The following is a 25,010-nucleotide window of genomic DNA, read 5'->3' as shown; positions in this document are numbered from 1 at the left end:
GTGAGCTATTTATTTATTGTGTGTGGCAGCCTAGGCCTGGTTCTCAGTAGCACCTCCCAGATGTGTTTTTCTCAGACTAAATGACTTTGCTTTCCCTACACTTCCGATTCCCCTCGTAATTCAGAACAACTCGAGCTGGTGCTGTGGAACTCAGTTTTGTTGCTTATTCCATCAGTCCCTTAACCATCAGCCTCCCCAGGGCTGAGGAGAGAGAGGCTGTGTGAAGAAGGAGGGGGAGTGCGGTGGCCACAGCAGGGGCCACAGGAACCATCAGAAGCTGGTAGATGCCAGGAAGGATCCTCCCTGGAGGCCTCAGAGGAAGCAGAGGGCCCTGCCTGGATAATACTCCTGCTTCCAGAACCAGGAGATGGTACCAGTCTGGTATTTTTAAGCTGCTGAGCCTTTTGATCCATTAGAAAAGTTCAGTGCTAAGACCTGGAAGAGTGAGGTCAGAGGGTGGGCCGAGAAGAGGGCCACACAGTGCGACTCTCAGTGTAGAGGACATAGACTCCCAGATCTGCTGTCCCCACCCCCTGCCAAGGAGCAGCCCAGCCTGCAGGACACAGAACGCATGCTCGGTGGACGTAGGACCATATTGTTTCACAGTTTGTCTAGTGCACAGGCCCTAGCACTTGATCGTGGAAGTGATAAATGAGTCCTCCTCCAGGAAGGTAAGCAGAGGAGACCGAGCACAGGCCTCCCAAGCACCAAGTCACTAGCTGCTGTCCAGGATCCTGGAGTCCCTGACTCTATGGATGCAGTAGATGCTGGTGATGGACCAGGACCACACTGAAAACCCTGATTGCAAGCCAGAGTGCTTCCAAGGACATCCCAAGGTGTCGATGCTTATGACCTCAACAACACAAAGTTCACCCTGCAGAAGAAACCAACCAAAGGAAACATCCTCACCCCTCTGTCACCACCGCTGGCCAACAGCAGGTGTCTGCCGTCCCTTCCCATTGGCCAAGGCGACACCTCCCACCGTCTGCAGTCACTAATCTATCAGCCAAGTCAGCTGTTACCCTGGGAGTGGCAAGCATTCAAGGGTGGAAGGAGGTTCTTCTTGTGCGCAGAGAAGTCAGGGAAGGCAGGTGCAGCTGCCTGTGAGAAAAGGCTTCCTGTGCTCCACCCCCACACCCCCATCTCCCAGCAGGGTGGCTGGGAGTTCCTAGGGGCAGATGATAAGGGCAGGTGATTGAATAAACAAAGTGAGGCATGAGTGTACTGTGGAAGACTCATCACCCTTAAAGGGTGTGCTGACCCATGCAAGGATGTGGCTGAGCCTGGAGAACGCTTTGCTAACTGAAAGAAGCCAGCCTCAGAAGAGGGGATCTGCACTTTCCGCTCACACAGGACACCTGGGGGTGGGGTGGGGCTGGAGGTATCTGACTCAAGGCAATAATGACAGCCAGAGACTGGGGAAACAGCTGGGAGCTGTTGTTTAAAGACCACAGAGCTACGGCTGGGAAGATGAAGTTCTGTAGATGGGATGATGTTGGTGAATGTACTTAACGCCCAGGATGGCCATTGAATACTGTGTACGTCGCACTGACATTTTTAAGACAATTGTGGGGCGTGAGAGGGATAACTGAGCCCTGGGGAGGAAGAAGCTGAGAAATGGAGATGGTAGATGAGCTGAGGCTGGGGAGGGAGTCTCCTCAATAAATACAAGACTAGGTAAACCAATGATTGAGACCCACTTCCAAGTCCCATCTTAAGGCTCCTCTGTAAACATCCAGAGCCTTAACTTCCTCAAGACTGACCAGAAAGCAGAAAAATGGCCAGGCCGATATTACAGTCTTGTAATCTCAGGGCTGGGGAGGAGGGATGCAGGAGGGTCAGGACACCAGGTCTCTTGGGCTGCCCAGCAAGTTCAAGGACACAGACACAAACTGTTAGAGTCCGTTTTGCTTTCCCAAGCAAGGTAGAGCGGGGTAGAGCGGTTCTCTGAGCTGTTGTTTGTAGAGTGGGGTCCCAGGCGCGGCACAAGCCCTTTAGACTGCCAAACACCCAAGTCCCGCTTTCTTGACTCAGCAAGTCCCAGCATGGTGCCTGGCGACACACAGATCAATCTCAGATCGGCCAGATCAATCAAGCCTCCTGGTGACCACTCACAAGGGAGTCTTGGCCCCAGATCCCTCTCTCCCCCCCCCTGTTACTTGAGACAGCTGTATCTGTTCTGCTCCAGAGGGTCTGGGACCAGCGGCCTAGCGCAGGTATCCTGCAGCAGGGATTTAAGCGCTGTTAACCCTCGGTTCCTTCAAGGGTGGAGCCGGCCGGCCCCGCCTCGCACTCCTACAATCACACAGGTAGCCAGCTGGGCAGGGCCTGGAAACAAAGTAAGGGAGGCTGAACTCCTGCTTGCCAGTCGCCGGTCCGGAACCTTGGAGCCGCCACAATGGGTACGTGAGCACGGGCAGCTGGGGCGGGATCGCCGGGAGCAGGGACACTTCTGTCGCAGGGGAGCTTGCGGAGGAGGTGCCAGGGGATAGGGAACGACTCCGCACTTGCCGCAGGGAACTCGCTGCTTGGAGGCTGGAAACCTGGGCAGGAGGTAGCTACTTTTGAAGTTTCTTCCTAGGTGGTCAGACGCCAAGGCTGGGGGAATACGCGCGCTACTCTCCACCCGCCTGCCCTTTGACTCGGGTTTTCGTGCCAAAGTGGCTTGTGGCCTTGGAGTTGAGTGCAGTCTGCGCATGATGGCAGGGAGAGGAGGTACTGGGGGCCTCAGGGCGCCCCATGGGACTTTGGTTCTGAGCTTGCCTCTAGCAAAGAATTCTTATGAGAATCCCTGGCCCCAGCGGGCGTTGAGTGCATCTCTGTACCATCTCTGGTTCTACCGCTGTCCTCAGATATAAAAGGCACACAAAGCAAGCAGCCCAGTTTTGAGCAGACTAGAGTATGAGTATCAGCAGATGAACTAAGAGGCTGCTTGGTGCCTGCCCTGCTTCAAAGTAAACTGCCTCTGGGAGTGACTTAGAACCACAGACAAGGCCTTGAGGCCACTGGTCCCCCTAAAGCTGGGGTAACAAGCTGACTCTCTCAAAGTCCCGCTTTAATGGCCAGCCTCTGCTTTTCAGGCTGCATGGACACAGGCAGCAGAGCTCCAACTTGGTCTCACTGCATCGTGTTCACGTTGCTCCTTGCTACTCTTGTGTTCCTGCCTCAGTACAGAGCGCCCACGGAGGCCTCGCATCCCCCTGTACCACAAGTTTTAGAAGTAGCAGCAAGGGAGCAGGTCACACCTTGAACTTTGGCTGTAGCAAACTGCTGATTAGAAAAGATTTCTCATGTCATTTGAGATGAACACTATCAGACCACCTACTGCAGCCAGCTTCTAAGAGGGGCTCCGATCCCACTCCCAACTGCTGTGCTGGTGACCTTGCTGAGTGAGAGCCGCCTCAGGATGCTTGTGTTGGACTCTGATGCCAGGTCCCTGAGTTACCACAGGATCTGTGTTGTGTGAGATGCGTTTTGCCCTTCTAACAGATAGCTCTGGTGGGAAGAAAAAGGATACAGAACAGGCTTTGGAAAAGTAGTGCTGCGAAGCAATGGGTGTTTCCTTATCCATAAACTAACTGGTACTCCGCTGGAGTTTTTCATAGCACGGGAACAGTGACCAGTGACTTGTAATCAAACCAGGGTTTGATTTGTAGATGTCTCAGCTTTTCAATATCAAGAGCAAGGAAATGGAAAAGATAATTAAAAGTTATACTGACTCCCCCTCTTGAAAACAATGGTTGGCAGTTAGAGCGTGCCAGAATTGTTTCAGGTGCCGTGTGATGGGCTATGATCCTAAGAATACTTGGGGAATGGGAGGAACAGGAAGCAGTTCTTAGAGAAACAGGTGCCCTGAGCCACTGACTTTCTCCTGTGTGGTTCAAGCCAGTGTTCACACCAGGGAGCTCACTGCCCCCTGAGAATTCTGGGGACGAAGTGATGAATGGCTAGGAAGGAAAGAGACAGGTATGGCTCTATAGCACCCACAGGCTATGCAGCTGCACAGGGTGTAGACACTTGTGGCTGAACCTGAACACCCATGGTTGAAATCTTAAACCTTGACTTGTTTTTAAGTAGACATCAGTACTCTCTTGTTGAGAAACCCATAGTTGTAACACCTGGGCTCTGTCCTTGGTGTAGAAACAGCCTCAGACATTTGTGGGTGGAGCTATCCCAATAAAACCAGTTATAGGCATTGATGTCAACTCGTGTATGGTTTCTTTTCACTTTAAATTGTCTTTTTTTTAAAAAATATCCCTTTTAAATTTTATTGAATTTTATTTATTGATTGTGTATGTGTGTGTGCACACACCTGATCCATCTCTGTTTTGGGGAGTCTTATTCTGTAGCTCAGGCTGGTTGAGATCTGAACTATGCAGCCCAGACTAGCCTCAAACTCAGCAATCCTCCTGCTTCAACCTTCCAAGTGCTGAGTTTATAAGTGTGTGCCAACACACCTGGCATTTATATATTTTTCTATGTTCTCGCAAAACAGCCTTCAATCTTCTCAATTATTTAAAACAATGAACGTATCACTCTTGGCTCCTGAGCAGGAGGCAGCCCCAGCCCTGACCTTTGCCTGAAGATACGGGTGATCAAAGAGAGGCTGTTTGCGCACTGATCTCTTGGGCTGTCTGCTGGAAAAACGTCTCTGAATAACAGAAGCTCTCCCAGGCTGGGGAGAAGCCTCAAGGAGGAGAGTAGCCACAGCACCTTTGGGAGGCTAGGAGACTTTCATTAAAGCCTTCCAAGATATGATCTCTTTCCTGTTATCAAATCCCTCTGATTTAAAACTTAGCAAAAGGCTGTGCTGGGTTGGGGCTAAAATACACATTTCACACTCCAGCCTGGAAATCTATGGCTGGTGTTCACTCAAGGACTTGACTCTGAAGACAAGTTCTTTGAAGGAAGCTCCCTTCCGGCTCCCAAGGCTGAGAAGGTTGCTTCCTTAGCAAATCATGCTCTACCGCATGCCTTCCTCAGATCTCAGCCTTCTTTGTGTGTCTTGGGAGTTTCTCCAAGTCAGTCTCTTGCTTGGGTGTGAAAAGATGAACCAGCCTTGCAGGCACCTCCCTCCTGGCCATTTAAAAGTCCTTCCACATTCTCTCCTGCCTTAGAAGCCCTGGCTCAACCAAAGTGCCCAAGAGGCTGTGTCCTGCTCCAGCCTGGGAATGAGCCGAGGGCCACTGAGTGTCCCCTGGAGACCTAGAAATAGGAGCTGAGGCTCTTGCTGACAGTCTCTAAGTTTACTTTTACCTTTTTGTTCTTTTATTTTGAGAGGACAGAATCACAATTCTAATTCTTCATATCTGAAAAATGATCTTAAATTTCTAATCCTCCTGCTTCTACTTCCCAAGTGTTGGGATCATAGGTGTGCACCACCCATCTTATGTGGTGTGCAAGATCAAATCCAAGACTTTGCCTGTGCTAAGCAAGCATTCTACCAATTGTGCACATCCCTAGGCTAGCTTCTAACTTGAGCACACACCCCATCACCTGGATGAGCAGCCCCACCCCTAGGGTCCTGGCTCCATGGGACTGGAGTGTGGGAGCCAATGATTGTCATGTTCATAGTGCCCTTGCTGCTGGTCCTAGTACCATACACTGAGAGTGACAGCTTACAGTGACTCTGAGTGATCATAATGGACAACATTTTCTTCTCCTTAACCCTTACTCATGTCAAAACATTGCTATTGTGGTCTAGAAATTAGACTGTGGTAATTGGTAATAATTAGTCCTGCCCCTGGGTACAAATGGGTGTGTATACATTGTGCTGGGTAGATCTGTGGCCATTTGAAAAATGGCTGTGGAGGCACAGAGAGTCCAAGTGAAGTGCTGGCCCACTGGGGCTGTCAGAGTGGACCTAAAGTCCCTGGTTTATCCAGATGTTCACTACCCATGGAAGGCCATAGAACAGTCCTACATCCTCAGGGCAGAAACCAAAACTCTTAGAAGCACTTCCCTCTTGGTGGTTGTTGAGGTGAATGAGACCATAGGAAGCGGCCATAAATCTGGAGTCATCCTCCTGCTAAACTGTGGCCTTGCTGGTCACACTTCCACGGCGTCTCTAGGTGGAAGAGAATCTCTTCTCATCTTCTCAAGTTTTCTGATTTTTAACTTCCCTACAGCTCTTGAAATTACTGAAGCATCCCATGAAGTGCAGAGAACAAAGAGATCAAGCACCTCTGCATTTGGCTAGTAGCTTCCAGGAAACTTCCCTGGCAGAAGCTCAGGCTGCCATTCTGTCCTCCAGGGAGAACCACTCTCCCGGAATGGCCCAGTATCATGAGTAGAGGGTGGGGCTCCTCAGCCCCTCTGTGTTGCAACTCTTGGCCCAGAGCTCCATTACACAATAGCAAGTAGAGTCTATCCCTTGCAGGAGGGAAAGTGGGTAGGTGTCTTAGGTGAGCTGATAAGGAAATGAAAACAAGGATGACTTCTGAGGGACATCTATACGTTCCTCCCTGATGACAGAGACTAGACCAATGTTACCAGGAGCCAGTGACAAGGACTGACTCAGAGATCCTGGAATGCTGTGGTTGCAACACAGGGAACCAGAGAATCTCTGTTTTGAAACTTTGTCCTTTGGTTTACAGACACAGCTGCTACTGGCTGGCAGGACAGAGCTAAAGCACATGTCAGCAGTTAGAAAATGCTATTGCTGGGACTGGAGAGATGCCCCAGCATCGAAGAACGCTTGCTACTCTTCCAGAGGGCCTGTCTGGTTCCTAGCACCCACACTGAATGGTTTACAACCTCCTTTAATTCCAGTTCCAGGGGCTCCACCAACATCTTCTGGCATCTATGGGCACCCGCACTTACATGATATATACATGAACACACACATGCATGGAATCGCGTGTACGCACACACACCCACACAAATAAAATGAATTTTTATTTAAACAGAAGAAGAAAAGAAATTACACTGCCCAGGGCAAAGGGGGACAGGATCCTACCCTAGTCTTCCAGGTGTTTACATTGGAGCCTGCCTGCAGCCCCCTGTCCAGTTGCAGGAGTTCCCACAGGTTTGTCCTCCACCAAATACTATGTGGGAAGATGTAACAGTGAGCACATTCCTCACTAGGAAGTTTTGGTTCAAGAATCAGGTTCAGGACTTGAAAGGATACAAAGTATTCTTAGATAGGAAGACTCATCCCAGATTCTCAAACCAAACCATTTAGAATGCCTGCAGTTGGCAGGGAGTGAGAAGATTTTGCAACACGCTCTTTAGGACTCCCGACAGAGCTCTGTTCACTTGCAGATCTGAGACATTCTTTAGGAAAAGAATTCTTTTCTCTGTTCAAGCCAAACACAAGAACTTGCATCCTGTATGCCTTTCCCATGGCTCTCATAACTAAAGTAGCACTGTGTTCTAAAATGACAGGAGTGTCTCCTCACAAATATGGAGGCTGGGAGTCCAGTCAAGTTGTTAGGTGGCCATGCTCTGTCTGAAGGTTCCATGGGGCTCTGGTCCAGACCTTTCTTGTGGCTTCCGGTGGCATTGCGGCCCCTGGCTCAGAGACTATGTACAGTTTCTATTTCCACTGTCATGTGGCCATCTTCCTGTGTATCTGTCTCCTGTCTCTTCTATCTTGTAAGGACATCACTCACACTGGATTAATGTTCCCACTCCTTTTCCAGCTTTATCTCACCTAGATGAATTATCCTTGTAGCAAGCCTGTTTCTAAAAAGGCCATATTGTGAGATTCTGGAAAGCTCTATCCAACCCCCATATTGTACTAAGAAAATGTGCTATTCACATACATATGGAATTAAGTTGTAATATATAGCATATAAAGATGACTCTGTTGGGATTACCCCCATGATATAGGTAACATCTAGCGAAACCTATGCTGGGTTTCACCTAATGGTGGCATATACCAACCATTAATCCCAGTACTTGGAAGTAAAGGCATATAGATCCTTGTGAGTGCAAGACCATCCTGATCTACATAGTGACTTCCAGGATAGCCAGGGCTACAGAGTGAGGTCCTCTCTTAAAACTCAGGCAAAAATATATCAGGTGAAATCAGAAACACTTAAACTGTCAAAGTAAACACAGGCAATTTATCTCATTATTCTAAAACTCGGGGGCATCTTCTGTTGATCCTGTGTTAGAGGGGCTGCGCTGAATGGTGGGATGAAGTCTCTAGGCAGTCTTTATTCATATTGTTGAGTCACATGTGCATGCTTTACCTTCAAGGTAGCTGCTCCTGCATGCCTATTCATTCCAAGATTACAAGACTGAGGGAAAAGTTACTTAGAACACCTTCACAGAGAATTATTACATAATAGCCATCAAAATTTAAATTGCATATATTTTACCAACATTTATATCTAGATTTTTTTTTAATCTTTTCATTTAGCAGTGAGGTGTGTACAATCTAAATGTCAATACAAAAATATTTTCATTCTGCCTCTAGTCTTTGTTCTCTCTTATGAAAATATACAAGATCACATTGTGTACCAATATAGCATGCTCAGCACATTCCCACTGCTGGTGGGCAGGTTTCTGTCCTCTGTTGGTAGTCTTCAACATGAGCAGGAGGGGGGACAGTTGCCCATGTAGCCCATAGCCACCCCCATCATGTCTTCCCTCTGTCTCCTTCCAGAGGCCTCTCTGGGGAAAAGCCTTTCTTCTTTGATTAAGGAACATAGTCATCTCTTCACTCTCAACCACATGCATTTACACTAAGTCTTTGTCTAAGTCCTCAACCAAGGGTGTTCTTCTGCAATAAAAATATGAGTATAGATAAAGAAACCAACTTGGGGAGCAAGGGTTATGTCAGTCTCTTTTCTATTGCCGTGACGGAACACCATGGCCAAGGCAACTTAGAAAAGAAAGCATTTTACTGGGGCTCACGGGTTCACGGGGTTAGAGTCCATGACCACTGAGCGAGGAGGGAAGCTGATAGCAGAGGGAAGTAGACATGGCTCTGGAGTGGTCAATGAGAGCTTATACCTTGATCCACAAGCTTGAGAGAGAGAGAGAAAGAGGGGAGAGGGAGGAGAGAGAGAATGAACAAACTGGGAATGGTGGTTTGGGCTTTTAAAACCTCAAAGCCCACCCCTAGTGACATGCCTCCTCTCACAAAGCCATGCCTCCTAACCCTCCCCAAACAGTTCCAGTAATGGAGGACCAAGCATTCAAAGATATGAACCTGTGAGGGTCATCCTCATTCAGACTACAATAGCTTACCATCCTCATGCCTAGGGAAACCATCACACTTAATCTCTGTCTATATCTGGGCAGAATTTAAGACTACCACTTCCCAGGCCCCCTGTTTTATTCCATATTAACTCTGAGGGACTCTCTGGCCTCCTGATCTTTTCCTGTCATAGAGCAATTGGGGACTGAATGATCTCTGACCTTGTCAAAAGATAGCTGGATCCCGTGGCCCACCAAGAACCTTTCTGCAAATCATAAGTATACTCAGAGAATAGTGTCTGGTTATAAGACAAGACTGTGTGCATGCCAGTTTACACATTCATAGAGGTCAGAAATTGTTGTCAGTTACCTTTTTGGTGTTAGTTTTTAGGTTTGCTTGTTTTTTGTTTTGTTTGAGACAAGGTCTGGCTATGTGGCTCTTCCTATCCTGGAACTTACTTTGTAGACAAGGCTGACCTCGAACTCATAGAAATCCACCTGCCTCTACCTCCTGGATGCTGGGATTAAAGGCGTGTGCTGCCATGCCTGACAATGTCAGATGTCTTCCTTTTTCTCTCCCCACCTTATCTTTTCAGACAGTCTCTGTCTCCCCAGTTCATCTAGGCTGGCTGTCCAGTGAGCTGCAGACATGCTCCTATCTCTGCCTCTCCAGTGCTGGGATTTAGCTACTGTTTTCCAAGCCTGGTTTAACTGTGAATACTGAGAATCGGAACTCGGATCCCCATGTTTGCACAGCAGACATGGGTTTCAGTCTAACTCAGTCTAACTCAGTCTGACGGAGCTGAGCCGCTTCCCTGGTCCTTTAGAAACATTTTTAAAGGGTTGGAGGATGTTGCAACATAAAGTAACAAATGGCACACAGCAAACAGCCTTTGACCACTGTGGGCTGCAATATGTATCCCCAAAGTTCAGATGTAGAGAAGCCCAGGCCCCCAGTACCAGAATGTGACCTCTCTGAAGAGCGAGGCAGTTGCAAATGTGACTACTTAATATCAGATCCTAGTGGGGTAGGGTGGGCTATAAGTTCAAAATAACTAATATCTTTATTATAAGGGAGGTTTGGACACAGGTGCACCCATGAGAGGGATGTTGCGTGGAGATGCAAACAATGCTTCTATGAACCAAAGGATAGCACAGAATGCTAGACACTCCACCCCAGAGAGGCTCAGAACACTCTTCCTCTCAGGCACAGAAGACAACTCTCACAACACCTCAATCTTAGACCTCCAGCTTCCAAGACTGTGAATCAATAAATCCAGGCTGTTTTCCAGCCACCTGCATGAGAAACCTTGGATTCTAGCCCTTCGAAATGCATATGCTGACCAGGAGCTGTGCCCAAGCCTGAGCAGTAGATGCTGAGGTGTGAAGGGAAAGACCCAGCTGTCAAGCACACATGAGACAAAGTGTGTCCTGACTGATAGATGAGAAAGGTACAAGGGCGCATTATCACTTAAGCCAATCATACAACTAGAGTGCCCTGGCACCTGTCCTGTGACACAGGCATCCCAGGAGCTGCTGCTGTCACTGTGAGTTGCAAGGTGCCCTACTGCTGAGGAGCAGACCCTAGCCGGCAGCTAAGTGGGTTCATGTTCCATGTCTGTCTCCTGAGGAGTGACTCAGGGGGCTCATGGGGTGTAGACCCATCACAGCTTCTCTTCCTTGTCCCAAAATGGCCACAAGACTTCGGCCAAGATTCAGACCGACCATGGTCCATCAAGTCTTTGGTATGGTCCCTGGCACAGAGCTGGTCCTATTGGATGGCATCATGCCCAAATCATTGCATAAACTCCGTGCTCTCTCATTAGCAACACTTGTGACAGCAATAGTAGCTCCATGCTTTTCGCATCCGGTAGCTTGCCTTATTCTTGGAGTGTTTTATTTAAGACAGAGTTTCCCTATGTAACCCTGGCTGTCCTAGAACTGGCTCTGAGACCCGCCTGGCCTTGAACTTGCAGATATCTGCCTGCCTCTATCTCCAGAGTGCTGGGACCACCATGCCTGGCTTGACTTGCTTTGGCAATGAACAGTATAGACAGGGCAAGCCCTGATGCCTTCATTGTGCCTTCTCTTCTTTGTATGGTGTTTATATTAATCCACTGACTGACTCAGGATCAAGGCTGCATTTCAAAATCTGTAATGATAGCAGCAAAGACCCCCTTTTCCATGGAAGAAAAGACACCTACAAATTTGCCCAGACTTTAGAGTGCAGGCATTTTTAGAAGTGGTAAGAAATAGTTTTCTCTCCACCCAAAAGGAGGAGTTCCTTTCTCAGACCTCAGCAAAGTGCTTTGTTTGTATCCCAAATCCAACTTCCAGAAGTGCTCTCTGCAGCCTGAATGTGGCTGATGGAGCTCAGCTGTGTGCTCCATGACAGTGTCCTGACTGTGGATGGCGAAAGCCTGTAAGATTACAGTATACTGTAGGCCTGCGGTAGGTTTACCCTTCAGGTTTGTGTAAATACACTCTGTGATCCTTGAACACGGATGAAAAGTTCATCATCATCTTTGCCATCAATGACGAAATATGTTTCTCAGAACATGTCCCCACAAAGCAACTCTAGCTGTATTGATTTTTAGGTAACAAAACATCACTTAGAGATTCCAAGCCTACAAGGCTCAATTTATTATGCTTTGTGTAACTCGCAGGAAATTTCCACATCAGAGGAGAAATGTTAGTAAGTGGTGGGTCACTAGAGTCTCATTCCCCCCTGTGTCTCTGTCCCTCTACTGCACCCCAAAGTTAGTAATATATACTTACAGTTACTGATTTTTGTCTAAATTTTTCAGATAGTAGAAAGTCAAAATCCATTAGACACAATAACAGCAAAAGCCAATGTTTAGTCAGTGATTAGACATGCTGGTACCACTGAGCTCTGCAGGTACGGGAGCCTGGAGTCTGGATGTAGTCCTGGTCATACTTAAATCTCCAAGTGACCTACAGGCTGTTCCAGAAACATGGGCTCGCCCAACATGCTCACTGAGTGGTCTAAGTAAACTGAGTCTTGTTGAAGTTGAAATCTGAGTTCAGATCAAGTCTCTTGTGGCCCATGGCTCTACACTTGACTTTTCTATGATACCGGCCCTGTTGACACAGGTCTGTTCAGATAAGAAGTGCTGACTTCAGTGTATGGCTAGCAGATAGCATGGGATTCTATAAAGGGAGCTTAGCAACCTATGTCCTGGAATAATAAAAGCAGTTCTCAGGAATGCACACCTTTCAAAAAGCAAAATGCTTCCTGCAGGATGTCTGGGTCCTGCCATCTTCCTGCAGGATGTCTGGGTCCTGCCATCTTCCTGCAGGATGTCTGGGTCCTGCCATCTCAGGCTTTGGCTTCAAGAACACAAGCTACCCTGCATCCAATCAGGGTGCTGAGTTTGCTCTGCTGTCCTCCCTGGAAACTAAGGCTCTTCTTTGCCGACTGTAGCCAATCTCAGCTACTTTGTGGGTTCTTCTTTTTTCTACCCTTTATCCCCCTATCACTAGATAGGAGAAAAGGAGAGAGGGAGAGGGAGAGGAGAGAGAGCTGGATCTAACTTCTTTTTCATAGTTTCTTTTTTTGCTTGAGTGAGGTTGGACACTTCTTTTCCATAATGAAATTCTAAGCCTGATGATTGGTCAGCTAAGGCCTCAGCCCTCTAAACATTGCCCGTAACCATATATACACTTGCTGTAAATCAGTGCTAGGTAATATTTAACAGGAATATATAGTCTCTGCTCTGGAAACAAGGTTCCTCCCCTGTGAACCCAGAACATCTAGGGACACGGGAAAGACGCGGCTGCTGTGAGACTCAGCCTGGCTCTCTGGACTCTGAGCTTGCAGACCTCCCTCATGAGAACATCGGGGCCTTTGTGTTAGTCTCATTCCTTGCTTGGTCCTCTGAAGGCCTTGGGGAGACCATGTTCTCTGAGGTGTAAGTAGATAGAGCCGTATGCTGTCTCCTCAAGAACACGAGCTGCCCTGCAACAAATCGGGGTGCTGAAGAATACCCACCGCCTGGTTTGCTCCTCTGTCCTTCTCCAGGGTGACATTTAATTGCCACTCAAGAGAGTGTCATTCAAGGCTGAAGATTCTAGGGTGTTAGTGTCTTCAATCAACTAATGTGTGATGTGAAGGAGAAAAGCCTGCACATATATTGTATCAGTCAGAGAGGAAAGCTAGTCTGAGCCATCTTGCTGGCCCCTCATGAACTCCTACAGTACCTCACACAGCAGATGGTGTTTCCCTTCATTTCACTGTGATTGCCCAGGCCTACCCAGGGTCCCAGGTGGTAGCTGGCAGAACTGAGATTCAATCCCAGCTCCGACCCCACGGCTCTTGTCGTACCTTGAAGCAACCCCTTCCATCAAAGGAAAGCGAGTTTGGTTATGGTGTGGAATCTCTGGCTCCAGCTTTAACCACAGGAGAGCTGGGAACTAGCATCCTAGGAGGTCAGGATGTTGAGCTCCTTGGAGCAAAGACTAAAAATAACATCAAATATACTCTGAAGTGGGCAAAAGGCTGCAAGACCATCTGCTGTGATGTGATGCCCTGGGGCCACAGCAGAGTGGGCAAGCAGAAATGGCCTCAGTTCAGCTGACCAAGGTGGGGCAGATATGCCTGTGGTAGGTGGGGGCTGGGAGACACACAGAGTAACAGCGCACAGTGTTGAGTCAGAAGGGAAGAGTTGTGAATGGCGAACACGACAAGAGATTGATAAGGAGCGGTGGTGGACACCCGTACTTACCCAGCGTATACATTTGGTTTCTGCTCTGGGTAGCTGGTCTTCCTGGTTCTCAGGGCCAGAGAAGTGGTCATCTTTACATACAGAGATCTGTCAGGAAACGAGAGACCATAGCTTATACCGCTTCCCAAAGAGAGGTTCCCAGACTGCAGTATCCACGTCACCTTGGAGCTTGTTTAAAAGCCTAACTCTTAATACAAGACACAGTGGCCAGTGCAGGATCCAGCAAGGCCTCTCCAGATAGATCACTCTGCTGTAGGGCAGGGCGCATGGACCATGACTGGGGTTTAAGGATTACTTACAGTAACCAGTGCAGCAGTTTTCAAAGCGTGCAACCACCGGGAGCCTGGTTAGAAAACACGGTCACGTGTGTCCGCCAGACCTACGAGTCAGCAGCACTGGCCAGACCGCCCCCTGGAGAGTCTCAGGCACAGTCCAGTGTGTGACCCTCTACTGCTGAGCAGTCAGTGGACTCCTAACAGAGGCAGGGTGTGTGCTTAGGAGCCCTAGCAGCAAAGAACTGTAAAATGAAGTCAGTGAGGGCTGGGAAACAGGAAGAGGATGGGTTCCCCCCTGAAAAGGGGCACAGTGGGGACAGGTAGCCTGGAGGGACTGGCTCATCACAACAGCACACTGTGTGAAGGGACTGTCAACACCAGTGCTAGCACTCAGTAGAAAGGGACATGCTAAACAGATAGGGTACCCAGCAATAGGCTGCTAGCTCCCACGTCACAAACTTTGAGAGGACACACCACACAGCCAATGAACTAACAGTTCATTGGTAGATTCACTGGAGTCTTCTTAGAGAAGGGCAGGAAGGAAGGCAGGGTTAGGAACAGAAAGGCTGAATCTTCACTCTTTATTAGGCACCTCAAAGCGTGTTATACCTCAATGATTTAACCCTCACAGAACCCCACTGTGAAATCGGCGAGAACACACCAGAATGTTTGGTTTTATGCAGAGGCAGCCTTTGAAGTGTTTGAGGAGGAAATGGTTTGGGCATGATTTCCTGAGCACTGGTTCTCACTTTTGAATCTCACAAGCATTGCCTGAGGAGGCCAGTCCTCCACTGCACATGGGATGTGAGCCCTGTGTCAGGACCCCGGAGGACACTAAGGCTCACTGCTGTGGGAAGCCAGAGGAGCTGAGGCGGGCTCAGCCAACAGCACTGTCATAACTTGACTTTAATGTTGTTTTGTTTTTCTTTTAGGGATGTCCAAGTCTCGGGTGAGTATCCTTTGTCCTTCTCCAGTGCCTTCATCCCGTAAGTCACACGATGTTTTGCTCCTCAGTGGACACAGATCTGCCTTATTCAGTTGACACACATGGTTTGTGCATAGAGATGATCCTGAGCTCTGCAGATGTCCTCGGCTTAAGGAATGCTGTTAATTTCCTTCTTCTGCTAGTTGATCTATCTCATTGCTGTCTCTTTGTGGGAATAACTAACATAAAGCTATAAAAGTCACAAAATTCACAATTCTGGTTCTGAATGGAACTAAGAAGTTATTACATGGGTGGTGGACCTCTGTCCAGCTTCCAGTCCTGGCATGTAAGTGTGGACTGGTGAGGAGTGTGTCCAAATATTGTTTCTCTGTTTGTCAGGGTTGCTTTGGTTACCCGTTGAGCATCTTCTTCATCGTGGTCAATGAATTCTGTGAAAGATTCTCCTACTATGGGATGCGAGGTAAGTTTCCGGCTCACCTCACCCTTCTGTAAGAGTATGTGTTGCCTCAGCGAGCCCTAATTCTGTTTCTCTCTCCCCGTGCCCGTGAAAAGCACTCCTGGTTCTGTACTTCAGGAATTTCCTTGGCTGGAATGATGATCTCTCCACGGCCATCTACCATACATTCGTTGCCCTCTGCTACCTGACTCCAATTCTTGGAGCTCTGATCGCAGACTCTTGGCTGGGGAAGTTCAAGTGAGTGACTGGGACTTGTTCACCACACGAGCAGAGATGTAAACTATGAGCTTTGTGAATTGGGATGGTAGACTTGGGGGTTGGAGAGGATTCAAGAAAAAGAAACTCATAGGACTGCTGTGACCTTGTTTCTGCTTCATATTGTATTCCTAGCACTTACCAATGTAAATTCAAGAAGGTTGAGGTTTTGATGTTGTTTTTGTTTTGTTTTGTTATTTGTTTACACACACACATACACACACACACACACACACACACACACACACACACACAAACTGTACTGTTTTGAAACAGTGGCAGGGACCCTGACTATCACTGGTAAGAAAGACTCTGCCTGATGCCCAGATCTTGCTGCTGCAGGCTGGTGTGGCCTGGTGGGTTGGAAGCCATTGTGAGTCAGGCTGGTGTGGCCTGGTGGGTTGGAAGCCATTTTGAGAACTCACCCAAACAGGGGCTATCTCATGGAAAATTACCAGGAAAAGTCTCTGGGAACTTTATAGAGAAGGAAAATGTTCTTCCAGGTCAAAGTGCTAACACAGGCAAGAGGAAGAACAGTCAGCTCTCTTTAAAGCAGTCTGTAAAGTTAGTCAGTGTCGGCTCCTGGCCAGCCACCACTACCGGGCACAAGCTAGAAACTTTTTCTTAGTTGTTTGAGAATATCATTGATATGTACACTGCATTTTGATCAAGTTCACTCTGAATTTCCTCCCATCCGCTTCTTCTCTTACCCCCACCACACATTCCTTTCCAATGTCTTGTCTTGTTTGTTTATTTGTTTTAACCCCTGAGTCCACTCAATGCTGCCAAGATTGTTAAGTCTTATTGTCCAAAGCTACAAATACTGATTTCTGTGGTGGCAGAGGTGGGGGTGGAGGGAAGTTGTAGGTGGGGTTTTCCCCTTCTGGGCTCTAACCACAATTTCACTCTTTGTACCTATGATCTCCCTTACCAGGAGTCCCCATTTTTACCTAATTTTGAAAACTGGGTAGATCCATAACTGGGCTCTTTGAAGTTCTGCAGGAGGAAGGACGGACGCAAACAGCTACTGTGCAATTAACTAGGATGCTCTTGCCCTTTCTAAATGCAGGACAATTGTTTCATTATCCATCGTCTACACGATTGGACAAGCAGTCATCTCGGTGAGCTCGATTAATGACCTCACAGACCACGACCACAACGGCACTCCTGACAGCCCTCCTGTGCACATGTGAGTCCAGGGTCACTGTGGCCCCACCCTCTCACTGCCTGCTTAGTTGGCAATCTGATGATTCATCTTGTTCCTGAAATGTCCCCCAAGAGAGCAGAGAAGTCTTCCTCCCTACTCAGTAATGTGGAGAAGGCGATTCAATGGACTAAGAGTTGTGCCTTCAGGGTGTCCCCATCCTAATGTCTGCTCACTTTGACTAGGGTTGAGACATCCCATTTGGTGTATGGTCATGTGAAGGTTTTTGTGCTCACAGTGTCTTCCCTAGGAGGACATGGCTCCAATAGACCTTGGCCCTCAACACCACCAGCTTTCCCCAATATCCTAAGACCTTTAGTTTCTCCCTGAAACCACAGGAGGTTGTATTTAGCAATTCTATTTAACAGACGTTGTCCTAACCACCTGTTCTGAACTCTTGACAGTAAGGTCTGTCCTTGCTGGAGTTATTCTCCTTCCCTGCAATGCGGCTTGGTGCACTGAATACGTGGCTGGCTTGTTTGCTTACTGCTTTTTAAACACAGCATCTTACTATGTATCCAGGCTGGTCTAGAACTTGCTGTACACAGCATCTATCTATGTATCCCAGACTGGAGATATGTAGCCTAAGCTATATAGTCTCAAACTCACAATCCTCCCACCTAAGCTCCCATGTGCTGGGATTGCATGTGTGCACTGCTTCTCTTAGTTAGGGTTACTTTGCCATGATGAGACACCATGACCAAAAGCAAATTGGGGAGGAAGGGATGATCTGGCTCATGTTTTCACATCACAGTCTATCGCTGAAAGGAGTCAGGATGGGAACTCACACAGGGCAGGAACCTGGAGGCAGGAGCTGATGCAGAAGCCATGGAGGGTGCTGCTTACTGGATTGCTCCCTGTGGCTTGCTTGGCCTGCTTTCTTATAGAACCTAAGACCACCAGCCCAAGGATGGCACCACCCACAATGGGCTGGCTCTGCCACATTAATCACTAATTAAGAAAATATCCCACAGACTTGCCTACAGCCTGATCTTATGGAGGCATTTTCTCGGCTAAGGCTCCCTCCTCTTCAGTGGCTCTAGCTTCAAGCTGACATAAAACCATCCAGCGCAACCGACCCCTTGTCAACTTGACACAAACACAACACCATTCAGCCACAACTTTTCCTTCCTTTATTTACCCCCAAGATCACACATTAATATGAACATCACAGTATAAAATATTCCAAATTTTAGAAGTCCCAGTCTTTAAAAACATAAATTCTTAAAAGTTCAGTCTCTGGCCAAGCGCTGAGGTACAATGTCTCTAATCTCAGCACTTAGCAGCAAAGGCAGATGGATCTCTGTGAGTTCGAGGCCAGCCTGGTCTACATAATGAGTTCCAGGTCAGCCAGGGCTACACAGTGAAACCCTGTCTCAAAAGGAAAAAAAAAAAAAAAGTTTCTTAATATCCAAGCTTTCTTTTCAAATCTAGTCTTTGAAAACTCCAAAATCTCTTTTAAAATTTAAGATTGATTATACTTCAACTTCTTAATGTAGGAGCAAGCCATCTTAAATACAACTGAAACTTAAGTTAGTGGCTATAATGCCCATGTCTCTGACTTTCCTGCTACATACATGTGTGCCCACAGGACAATCCTCCCTATCTGGTGCTTGGGCCAGAAAAAGCAGTGTCAGTGAGGGATAGCTATGAGCTCAGTGGGCCACCCAGACTACCAGGTCTGAGCCAAGCTTCCCCACAAGAGAGTAAGGTAACCTTGGATGAGCTGTCCTTTTGAAAGCAGAGGGGGAGGGGGACAGGTACAGAGCTGGAGAGATAATGCAGTAGGTAAAGTGCCTGTGGGCAAGCTTAAGAACCTGAGTTCAGATCCCTGGGACCCAGCCCTGGGGGAGCAGATCCTGGAGGCTCACGGGCCAGCCAGCAAAGAGAACCCAGATCAAAGAAAGACCATATCCATTCCATGTTTAAATATTTTAAGCAACATTATCAGCCAAGAAGATGTAAATTCTTCCAAACTCGAGATGTCTAAACCGTAGCGGAGCTCCAGTATCAAATCTTTGGCTAGGTTGGTGTTCAAAGCAATGGATCTCCTGATGGTATTCTACATGGGTCATTATACTTTGTCTTAATTCCCCTGCCGCCACATGATTTTATCTTTCAGTTCCAGAGGTAAAATGCTTACAGATAACCTAGAGGAGAACACAAGTAAAATTAAGATAAAGATAAATAACCCTCAGTACCACAACCTGGTTTTAACAAAGCAGCATCTGTTCTGTTTCTCTCTGGCCTCTTCCAGTGTGTAAGCAACCACAGACGATCACAGAGCCTACATAGACACTCTGTTTTGCCATTGAGTCATGTTTCCAATGTCACTAAACGACTATTGTGACTCCATTTTGATTGACACAAGGCTTATGTTTGTTTGACTGGCATCTGTGTGTTTACATATGTCTACATGAGTGCTGAGAACTGAAGCCAGGGCCTATGCATACCAACCATTTACTCTACCCCTGCACCCCACCTCTTAACTAACATTTCTATTTTTTTAAAAAAAAGATATATTTATTTATTTTATGTATGAGTACACTGTAGCTATCTTCAGACACACCAGAAGAGGGTACTGGATTCCATTACAGATGGTTGTGAGCCACCATGTGCTTGCTGAGAATTTGAACTGAGGACCTCTGGAAGAGCAGTCAGTGCTCTTAACCATTGAGCCATCTCTCCAGCCCCTTAATTAACATTTCATGTACTCATTCTTTTATTAGTAATGGTAAGGCTACCAAGAGTCCATATGCAAATCCTTTTTCAAATTTTAAGCCATTTTCAATTAAATATAAATGACGAAACAAACATAGTAGGCTCCAATTCCATGGCGGCCAGGTTTCCTTCAATGCTCAGCCTTACCTTCCCATAGAGCGTGAACCTCCATACGTCTGCTCCTGCGCTTAGTCCTTGTAAGGAGAATACAGGGGGAGGAGCCTTCCTGAGGACCTCCCACCTTGGCCTTAAACCACATCTTTCCCCAGAGCACTGTCCATGATTGGCCTGGCCCTGATAGCCCTTGGTACAGGAGGAATCAAGCCCTGTGTGTCTGCGTTTGGTGGCGATCAGTTTGAAGAGGGTCAGGTAAGACCGTGAACTGCACGGGATCCAGTCAGTGACTGAAATGGTCTAATAATCGAATCCCTGGAGCGTCAGTCCCGTCTCCAACCTGGATTGTGAGCTCTGTCTCCCTCCTAGTCTTTTCCAGGATGCTTGAAAGTAGGATACTGACCAAATTAAGTCAGAAGTGAGCCCGGTTCTGAGCCCCACCATCTCCCATGATTCCCAGCCAGGTTGTTGTAACCTAACTGTGCCCCTCTTGTGACAGGAAAAACAGCGAAACCGGTTCTTTTCCATCTTTTATTTGGCTATCAATGCGGGAAGCCTGCTCTCCACGATCATCACTCCCATACTCAGAGGTAAGAACCATCTACTAAGAACTTGGATTTTTCTTTTTGATTATGAGAAAGTCAGGTTAAAAAGGCTAAATCTTAAAAAAAAAAAAAAAAAAAAAAAAAGCCGGGCAGTGGTGGCACACGCCTTTAATCCCAGCACTTGGGAAGCAGAGGCAGGGGGATTTCTGAGTTTGTGGTCTACAGAGCGAGTTCCAGAACAGCCAGGGCTACACAGAAAAACCCTGTCTCGAAAAACCAATAAATAAATAAATAAATAAATAAATAAATAAATAAATAAATAAAAGCTAAATCTTCCAGATGTGGTGGCACACACCTTTGGTCATAGCACTGAGGAGACAGAAGCAGATGGATCCTTGTGAGTGAATTATACGGCTCTGTATAGTGAATTCCAACCCAGCCAGAGCTACATAGTGAAACCCTGTCCCAAAACAAACAAAACAAAACAGGCTTAGTCCTGGTTTTTTGCTTTTGTTTAATGGCCCAGCTGCCACACATGCTGGGATAGTTGTCAAAATCTAAACTTTAAATTTCTTTTTTCCATGCTTCCCCCCTTCCAACTTTTCTTGACTCACTAACCATGGTTTCGATTCGATTGGTTCCCCTGTGAAGGCAGAGTGGAGGAGCCAAAGCCTAAAATAGTTACTGTCCAGCCCTTCCTTAGCTCGTGATGTGTAGCTACGGTGCTTACAGGACACTTGCAATAGTGAATGGGAGTGTGTCAGCTTTAATTTACTGAGTCCCACATGCTGGACTTCGAGTGTCCAGGTCACATTTATCTCCACGAGTTAGAAAATCTACAGAACAGGGGCCAGTGAGATGGCTGAGCTGGGAAAGGTGCTTGCTGCTAGTCCTAAGAATCTGAGTTTGGGGCTGGGTGGTGGTGGCGCACGCCTTTAATCCCAGCACTTGGGAGGCAGAGGCAGGTGGATTTCTGAGTTCGAGGCCAGCCTGGTCTATAGAGTGAGTTCCAGGACAAAACCAGGGCTACACAGAAAAAAAAAAAAAAAAGAATCTGAGTTTGATTCCTGGACCCACATACTAGAAAGAGAGAACTAAATCCTGAAAATTGTCCTCTGACCTCTTAATACTCCATCCATACAGAGAGAGAAAGAAAGAGAGAGAGAGAGAGAGAGAGAGAGAGAGAGAGAATAAATAAATAAATAAATAAATAAATAAATAAATAAATAAATAAATAGAAAAGCCTTAGAATAGTTTGTTCAGTTGGCCATGGCAAGCAGCTAACTAGGTCCAGAATGCTAAGTAAAAACAGTATAATATAATCAGTGGGGGGTGTTTAGAAATGGGAGCAATACGCGCATTAACAAAAACATGATACATTTTATTGTTATTTCTCCTCAGTTCAACAGTGTGGAATCCACAGTCAACAAGCTTGTTACCCACTGGCCTTTGGGGTTCCGGCAGCTCTCATGGCTGTTGCCCTAAGTGAGTAGATCAGTTGAGCTGGCACAAGCCCATGTCTAAGTCAGGCTCTATATTAATTATCATGGCTAGTTTGTTACAGTCCATGAACCGAGTCGTAACAAAAAGTATTGCAAAGACCTGCCATGGTGCCTTTTGCATGCTCTCATCAAAGAGAGGAGAGAGTGGGGTGGCCATGTTCCATGGGAAATGAGATCCTCGAAGTGCTTTGAAGAAGAGGCATCAGTGACTTGGGCATTTGGGTCCATCCAAATGATGAGCAGAGGTGGAAGAGGTTGCTAGCGTGCTAAGCCAGGGATTGAAACCTTCTTTACTGGTTGGCATGCATCATCTGTGGTTTGAGTAAAGAAATGCCAGTCTGGTTCAATGACTATTCAATACTCCTGCTGGAATCCAACTTTCATCATCCCAAGGGCTTCTACTAGAATCCTTTCCTGCTAAGAGGAATGTATGTATGTAGTAGTTATATTCATTTGCACATGTGTTTTTATATCAATGGGTTTTTAGATTTCTTCATAGGTTACTTTAATATGCAGAATGGCAAGTTTCATTATGACATTTTTATACATAGTTATTCAGTATATCTTTTTCATGTTCATGTCCCACTATCTGTCCCAGCCTTTCCTCATGCTTCTTGCTACTCCCCTTCCTGCACAGAAGATAGTGCCTTCTGCTTGCAGGAGATAGATAGATACGTAGGTAGGTAGGTAGGTAGGTAGGTAGGTAGATAGATAGATGAATGATAGATAGACAAATATATAATTAGATAGATAGATAATTAGATAGATACATACATGCATAATTAGTAGATAGATAATTAGATATATAGATAGATACTTGATAGATGAGATAGATGGATAGATAGATAGTTGATAGACAATGGAGGATAGATGACTAGATAAATAGATGATAGGTAGATAGATAAGATAATAGATAGATATGATAGATAGATAGATAGATAGATAGATAGATAGATAGATAGATGATAGATAATTGATAGGTAGATAATAGATAATAGAGAGAAGGTAGATAGAAGGTGTATAGGTGATAGATACATAGATACATGAGAGATAGGTGATTGATAGATGATAGATGATTATAGATATAGATAGATAGATAGATGATTGATGATAGATGACTAAATAGATGATAGATGGATAGATAGATAGATAGATAGATAGATAGATAGATAGATGACTGATTGATAATAGATGACTAAATAGATGATAGATGGATGGATAGATGGATAGATAGATAGATAGATAGATAGATAGATAGATAGATGATAGATGGATAGATGATAGATGGATAGATGGATAGATAGATAGATAGATGACTGATTGATGATAGATAACTAAATAGATGATAGATGGATAGATAGATAGATAGATGACTGATTGATGATAGATGACTAGATGATAGATGGATAGATAGATAGATAGATGATAGATGGATAGATAGATAGATAGATAGATAGATGACTGATTGATGATAGATGACTAAATAGATGATAGATAGATAGATAGATAGATAGATAGATAGATAGATGATTGATGATAGATGACTAAATAGGTGATAGATGGATAGATGGATAGATAGATAGATAGATAGATAGATAGATAGATAGATAGATAGACAGACAGACAGATGATAGAGTCTAGGTTCTATACATATGCATATAGTATGTTTATATATGGTTTTGAGCATTTTTTGTTTGTTTTTTTTTGTTGTTGTTCTTTTAGGATATACAAAGAGGTAACCTGAGGTATTCTAAGTTGAAAGTTAGTGTGAGACCAATCCAACCCGTGGTCCCCATGGCTTCTTCATACTTCCTCAGGTTTGGTTTGTAGGTCTTGCCAGGATCAAGTAGAACCATTTTCACCTTTTCTCTCATATTGAAACAACTCTGCTGTCTCTGCTGCTGTGCAAGTGCCGCCCTTACCCTGTCCAATATGTCTTCTCTCATAATTCTTCAAAGATAGCTCTGCTCTTCTAAGGGCTTGTGCATGCTTCTCCTCTCAATTCTGAGCAGAGAATGGGACCTCAGGTATATTCTCATTTAGTCTGTGTAAATCTTTCTTAAGAAAAAGATTCTGCTTCTTATGAAAGACTGTAGGCATCTACAGCTCTTCTAGAAATTTTTATGCTTGAATTAGGCTTTAGTTTGTCAAAAAATTTAAGGGTTAAAAAGCTGGCAAAGAGAAGTGCTAGCTCAGCCTGTTGGGACGCTTCACCACGTGCTTGTAAGGGCATGACACAAGTCAGTGAGCCGTGAAGGACATCTCTAGTACAGATCAGAACTCAGTGAGATCCCTGAGAGCAAGTGTCTGCCAAGGCCTCGGCCTTCTCAACAGTCGATGCCGTTAAGTTATCAAATTGTGGTTTGGGTGATCAAAAAACTTAGTGTAGAATCTGATTCATCCATTTAATACCTTTCTCCTGAATATTAGGAACAGGAAGAAAATTCCACTTGCTATTACAGCCCAAAACCTTAGCACTGTATTTATTGTCTTTGTAGAAAGATGTATTCTTATGGCATACAGAGGCATCTATGACCTTTAGCTCCCTTTAAATAGCTAGGACTTGTGTTTAAACAGCTTTGCCAAGTCTAGGAGCCTCCTCTTGAGGAGACTGATGAAGGTGGTAGGCTTTAGCTCAAGCTTCCTGATCCTCAGAGGCACTGGTGGTCTCTAGAGTCAGAAACAGATCTTCATCTGTGAGGACGGAGACATGTCTATAAACAGAGACACGTCTATAGACGGAGACACGTCTCATTCCTCCCACCAAGGAGACCACACAGGTAAATGAGCATCTCTCAGACCACAGGGAACTCTGTAGTGATGTCTCTTCTTCTGCCCTGTGCAGTTGTATTTGTCCTTGGCAGTGGAATGTACAAGAAGTTCCAGCCCCAGGGCAACATCATGGGCAAAGTGGCCAAGTGCATTGGTGTAAGTGCTCTCTCCCCTCTCCCTCCCATCTCCTCCCTCTCCTTCTCACCTTCCCTTCCCTCCCCTCTCCCTCCCTTTCCCCTCCCTCTCCTCCTCCCTTTCCCCTCTCTCCCCCTCTCTCCTCCCTTTCCCCTCCCTCCCTTCCCCCTCTCACTCCCCTTTCCTCCC

General features: G+C 46.2%; 1 protein-coding gene across 2 annotated transcripts in view; it reads left to right on the top strand.

Annotated features, from left to right (window-relative positions):
• Positions 1–2,308: 2,308 nt before the first annotated feature.
• The window catches only part of Slc15a1 (solute carrier family 15 member 1), a 46,087-nt gene continuing 23,385 nt past the window's right edge, over positions 2,309–25,010 (top strand). The window contains exons 1-9 of one of the 2 annotated variants that reach the window (XM_031361245.1): positions 2,309–2,402; positions 15,103–15,119; positions 15,495–15,576; positions 15,669–15,810; positions 16,898–17,017; positions 20,023–20,122; positions 20,367–20,457; positions 21,814–21,897; positions 24,760–24,842. In XM_031361245.1, coding sequence (XP_031217105.1) covers positions 2,399–2,402; positions 15,103–15,119; positions 15,495–15,576; positions 15,669–15,810; positions 16,898–17,017; positions 20,023–20,122; positions 20,367–20,457; positions 21,814–21,897; positions 24,760–24,842 — 723 coding nt within the window. In that variant the 5' untranslated portion in view covers positions 2,309–2,398. Of the gene's footprint in view, positions 2,403–2,486; positions 2,555–15,102; positions 15,120–15,494; positions 15,577–15,668; positions 15,811–16,897; positions 17,018–20,022; positions 20,123–20,366; positions 20,458–21,813; positions 21,898–24,759; positions 24,843–25,010 lie in introns of those variants that run through there. The other variant, XM_031361246.1, reaches the window with a different exon arrangement.

Source organism: Mastomys coucha, unplaced genomic scaffold (assembly GCF_008632895.1).
Source record: "Mastomys coucha isolate ucsf_1 unplaced genomic scaffold, UCSF_Mcou_1 pScaffold9, whole genome shotgun sequence".
NCBI classification, from domain to species: domain Eukaryota; kingdom Metazoa; phylum Chordata; class Mammalia; order Rodentia; family Muridae; genus Mastomys; species Mastomys coucha.
The sequence above is the reverse complement of the archived record's forward strand: the minus strand, read 5'-3'. Positions and strand labels throughout refer to the sequence as shown.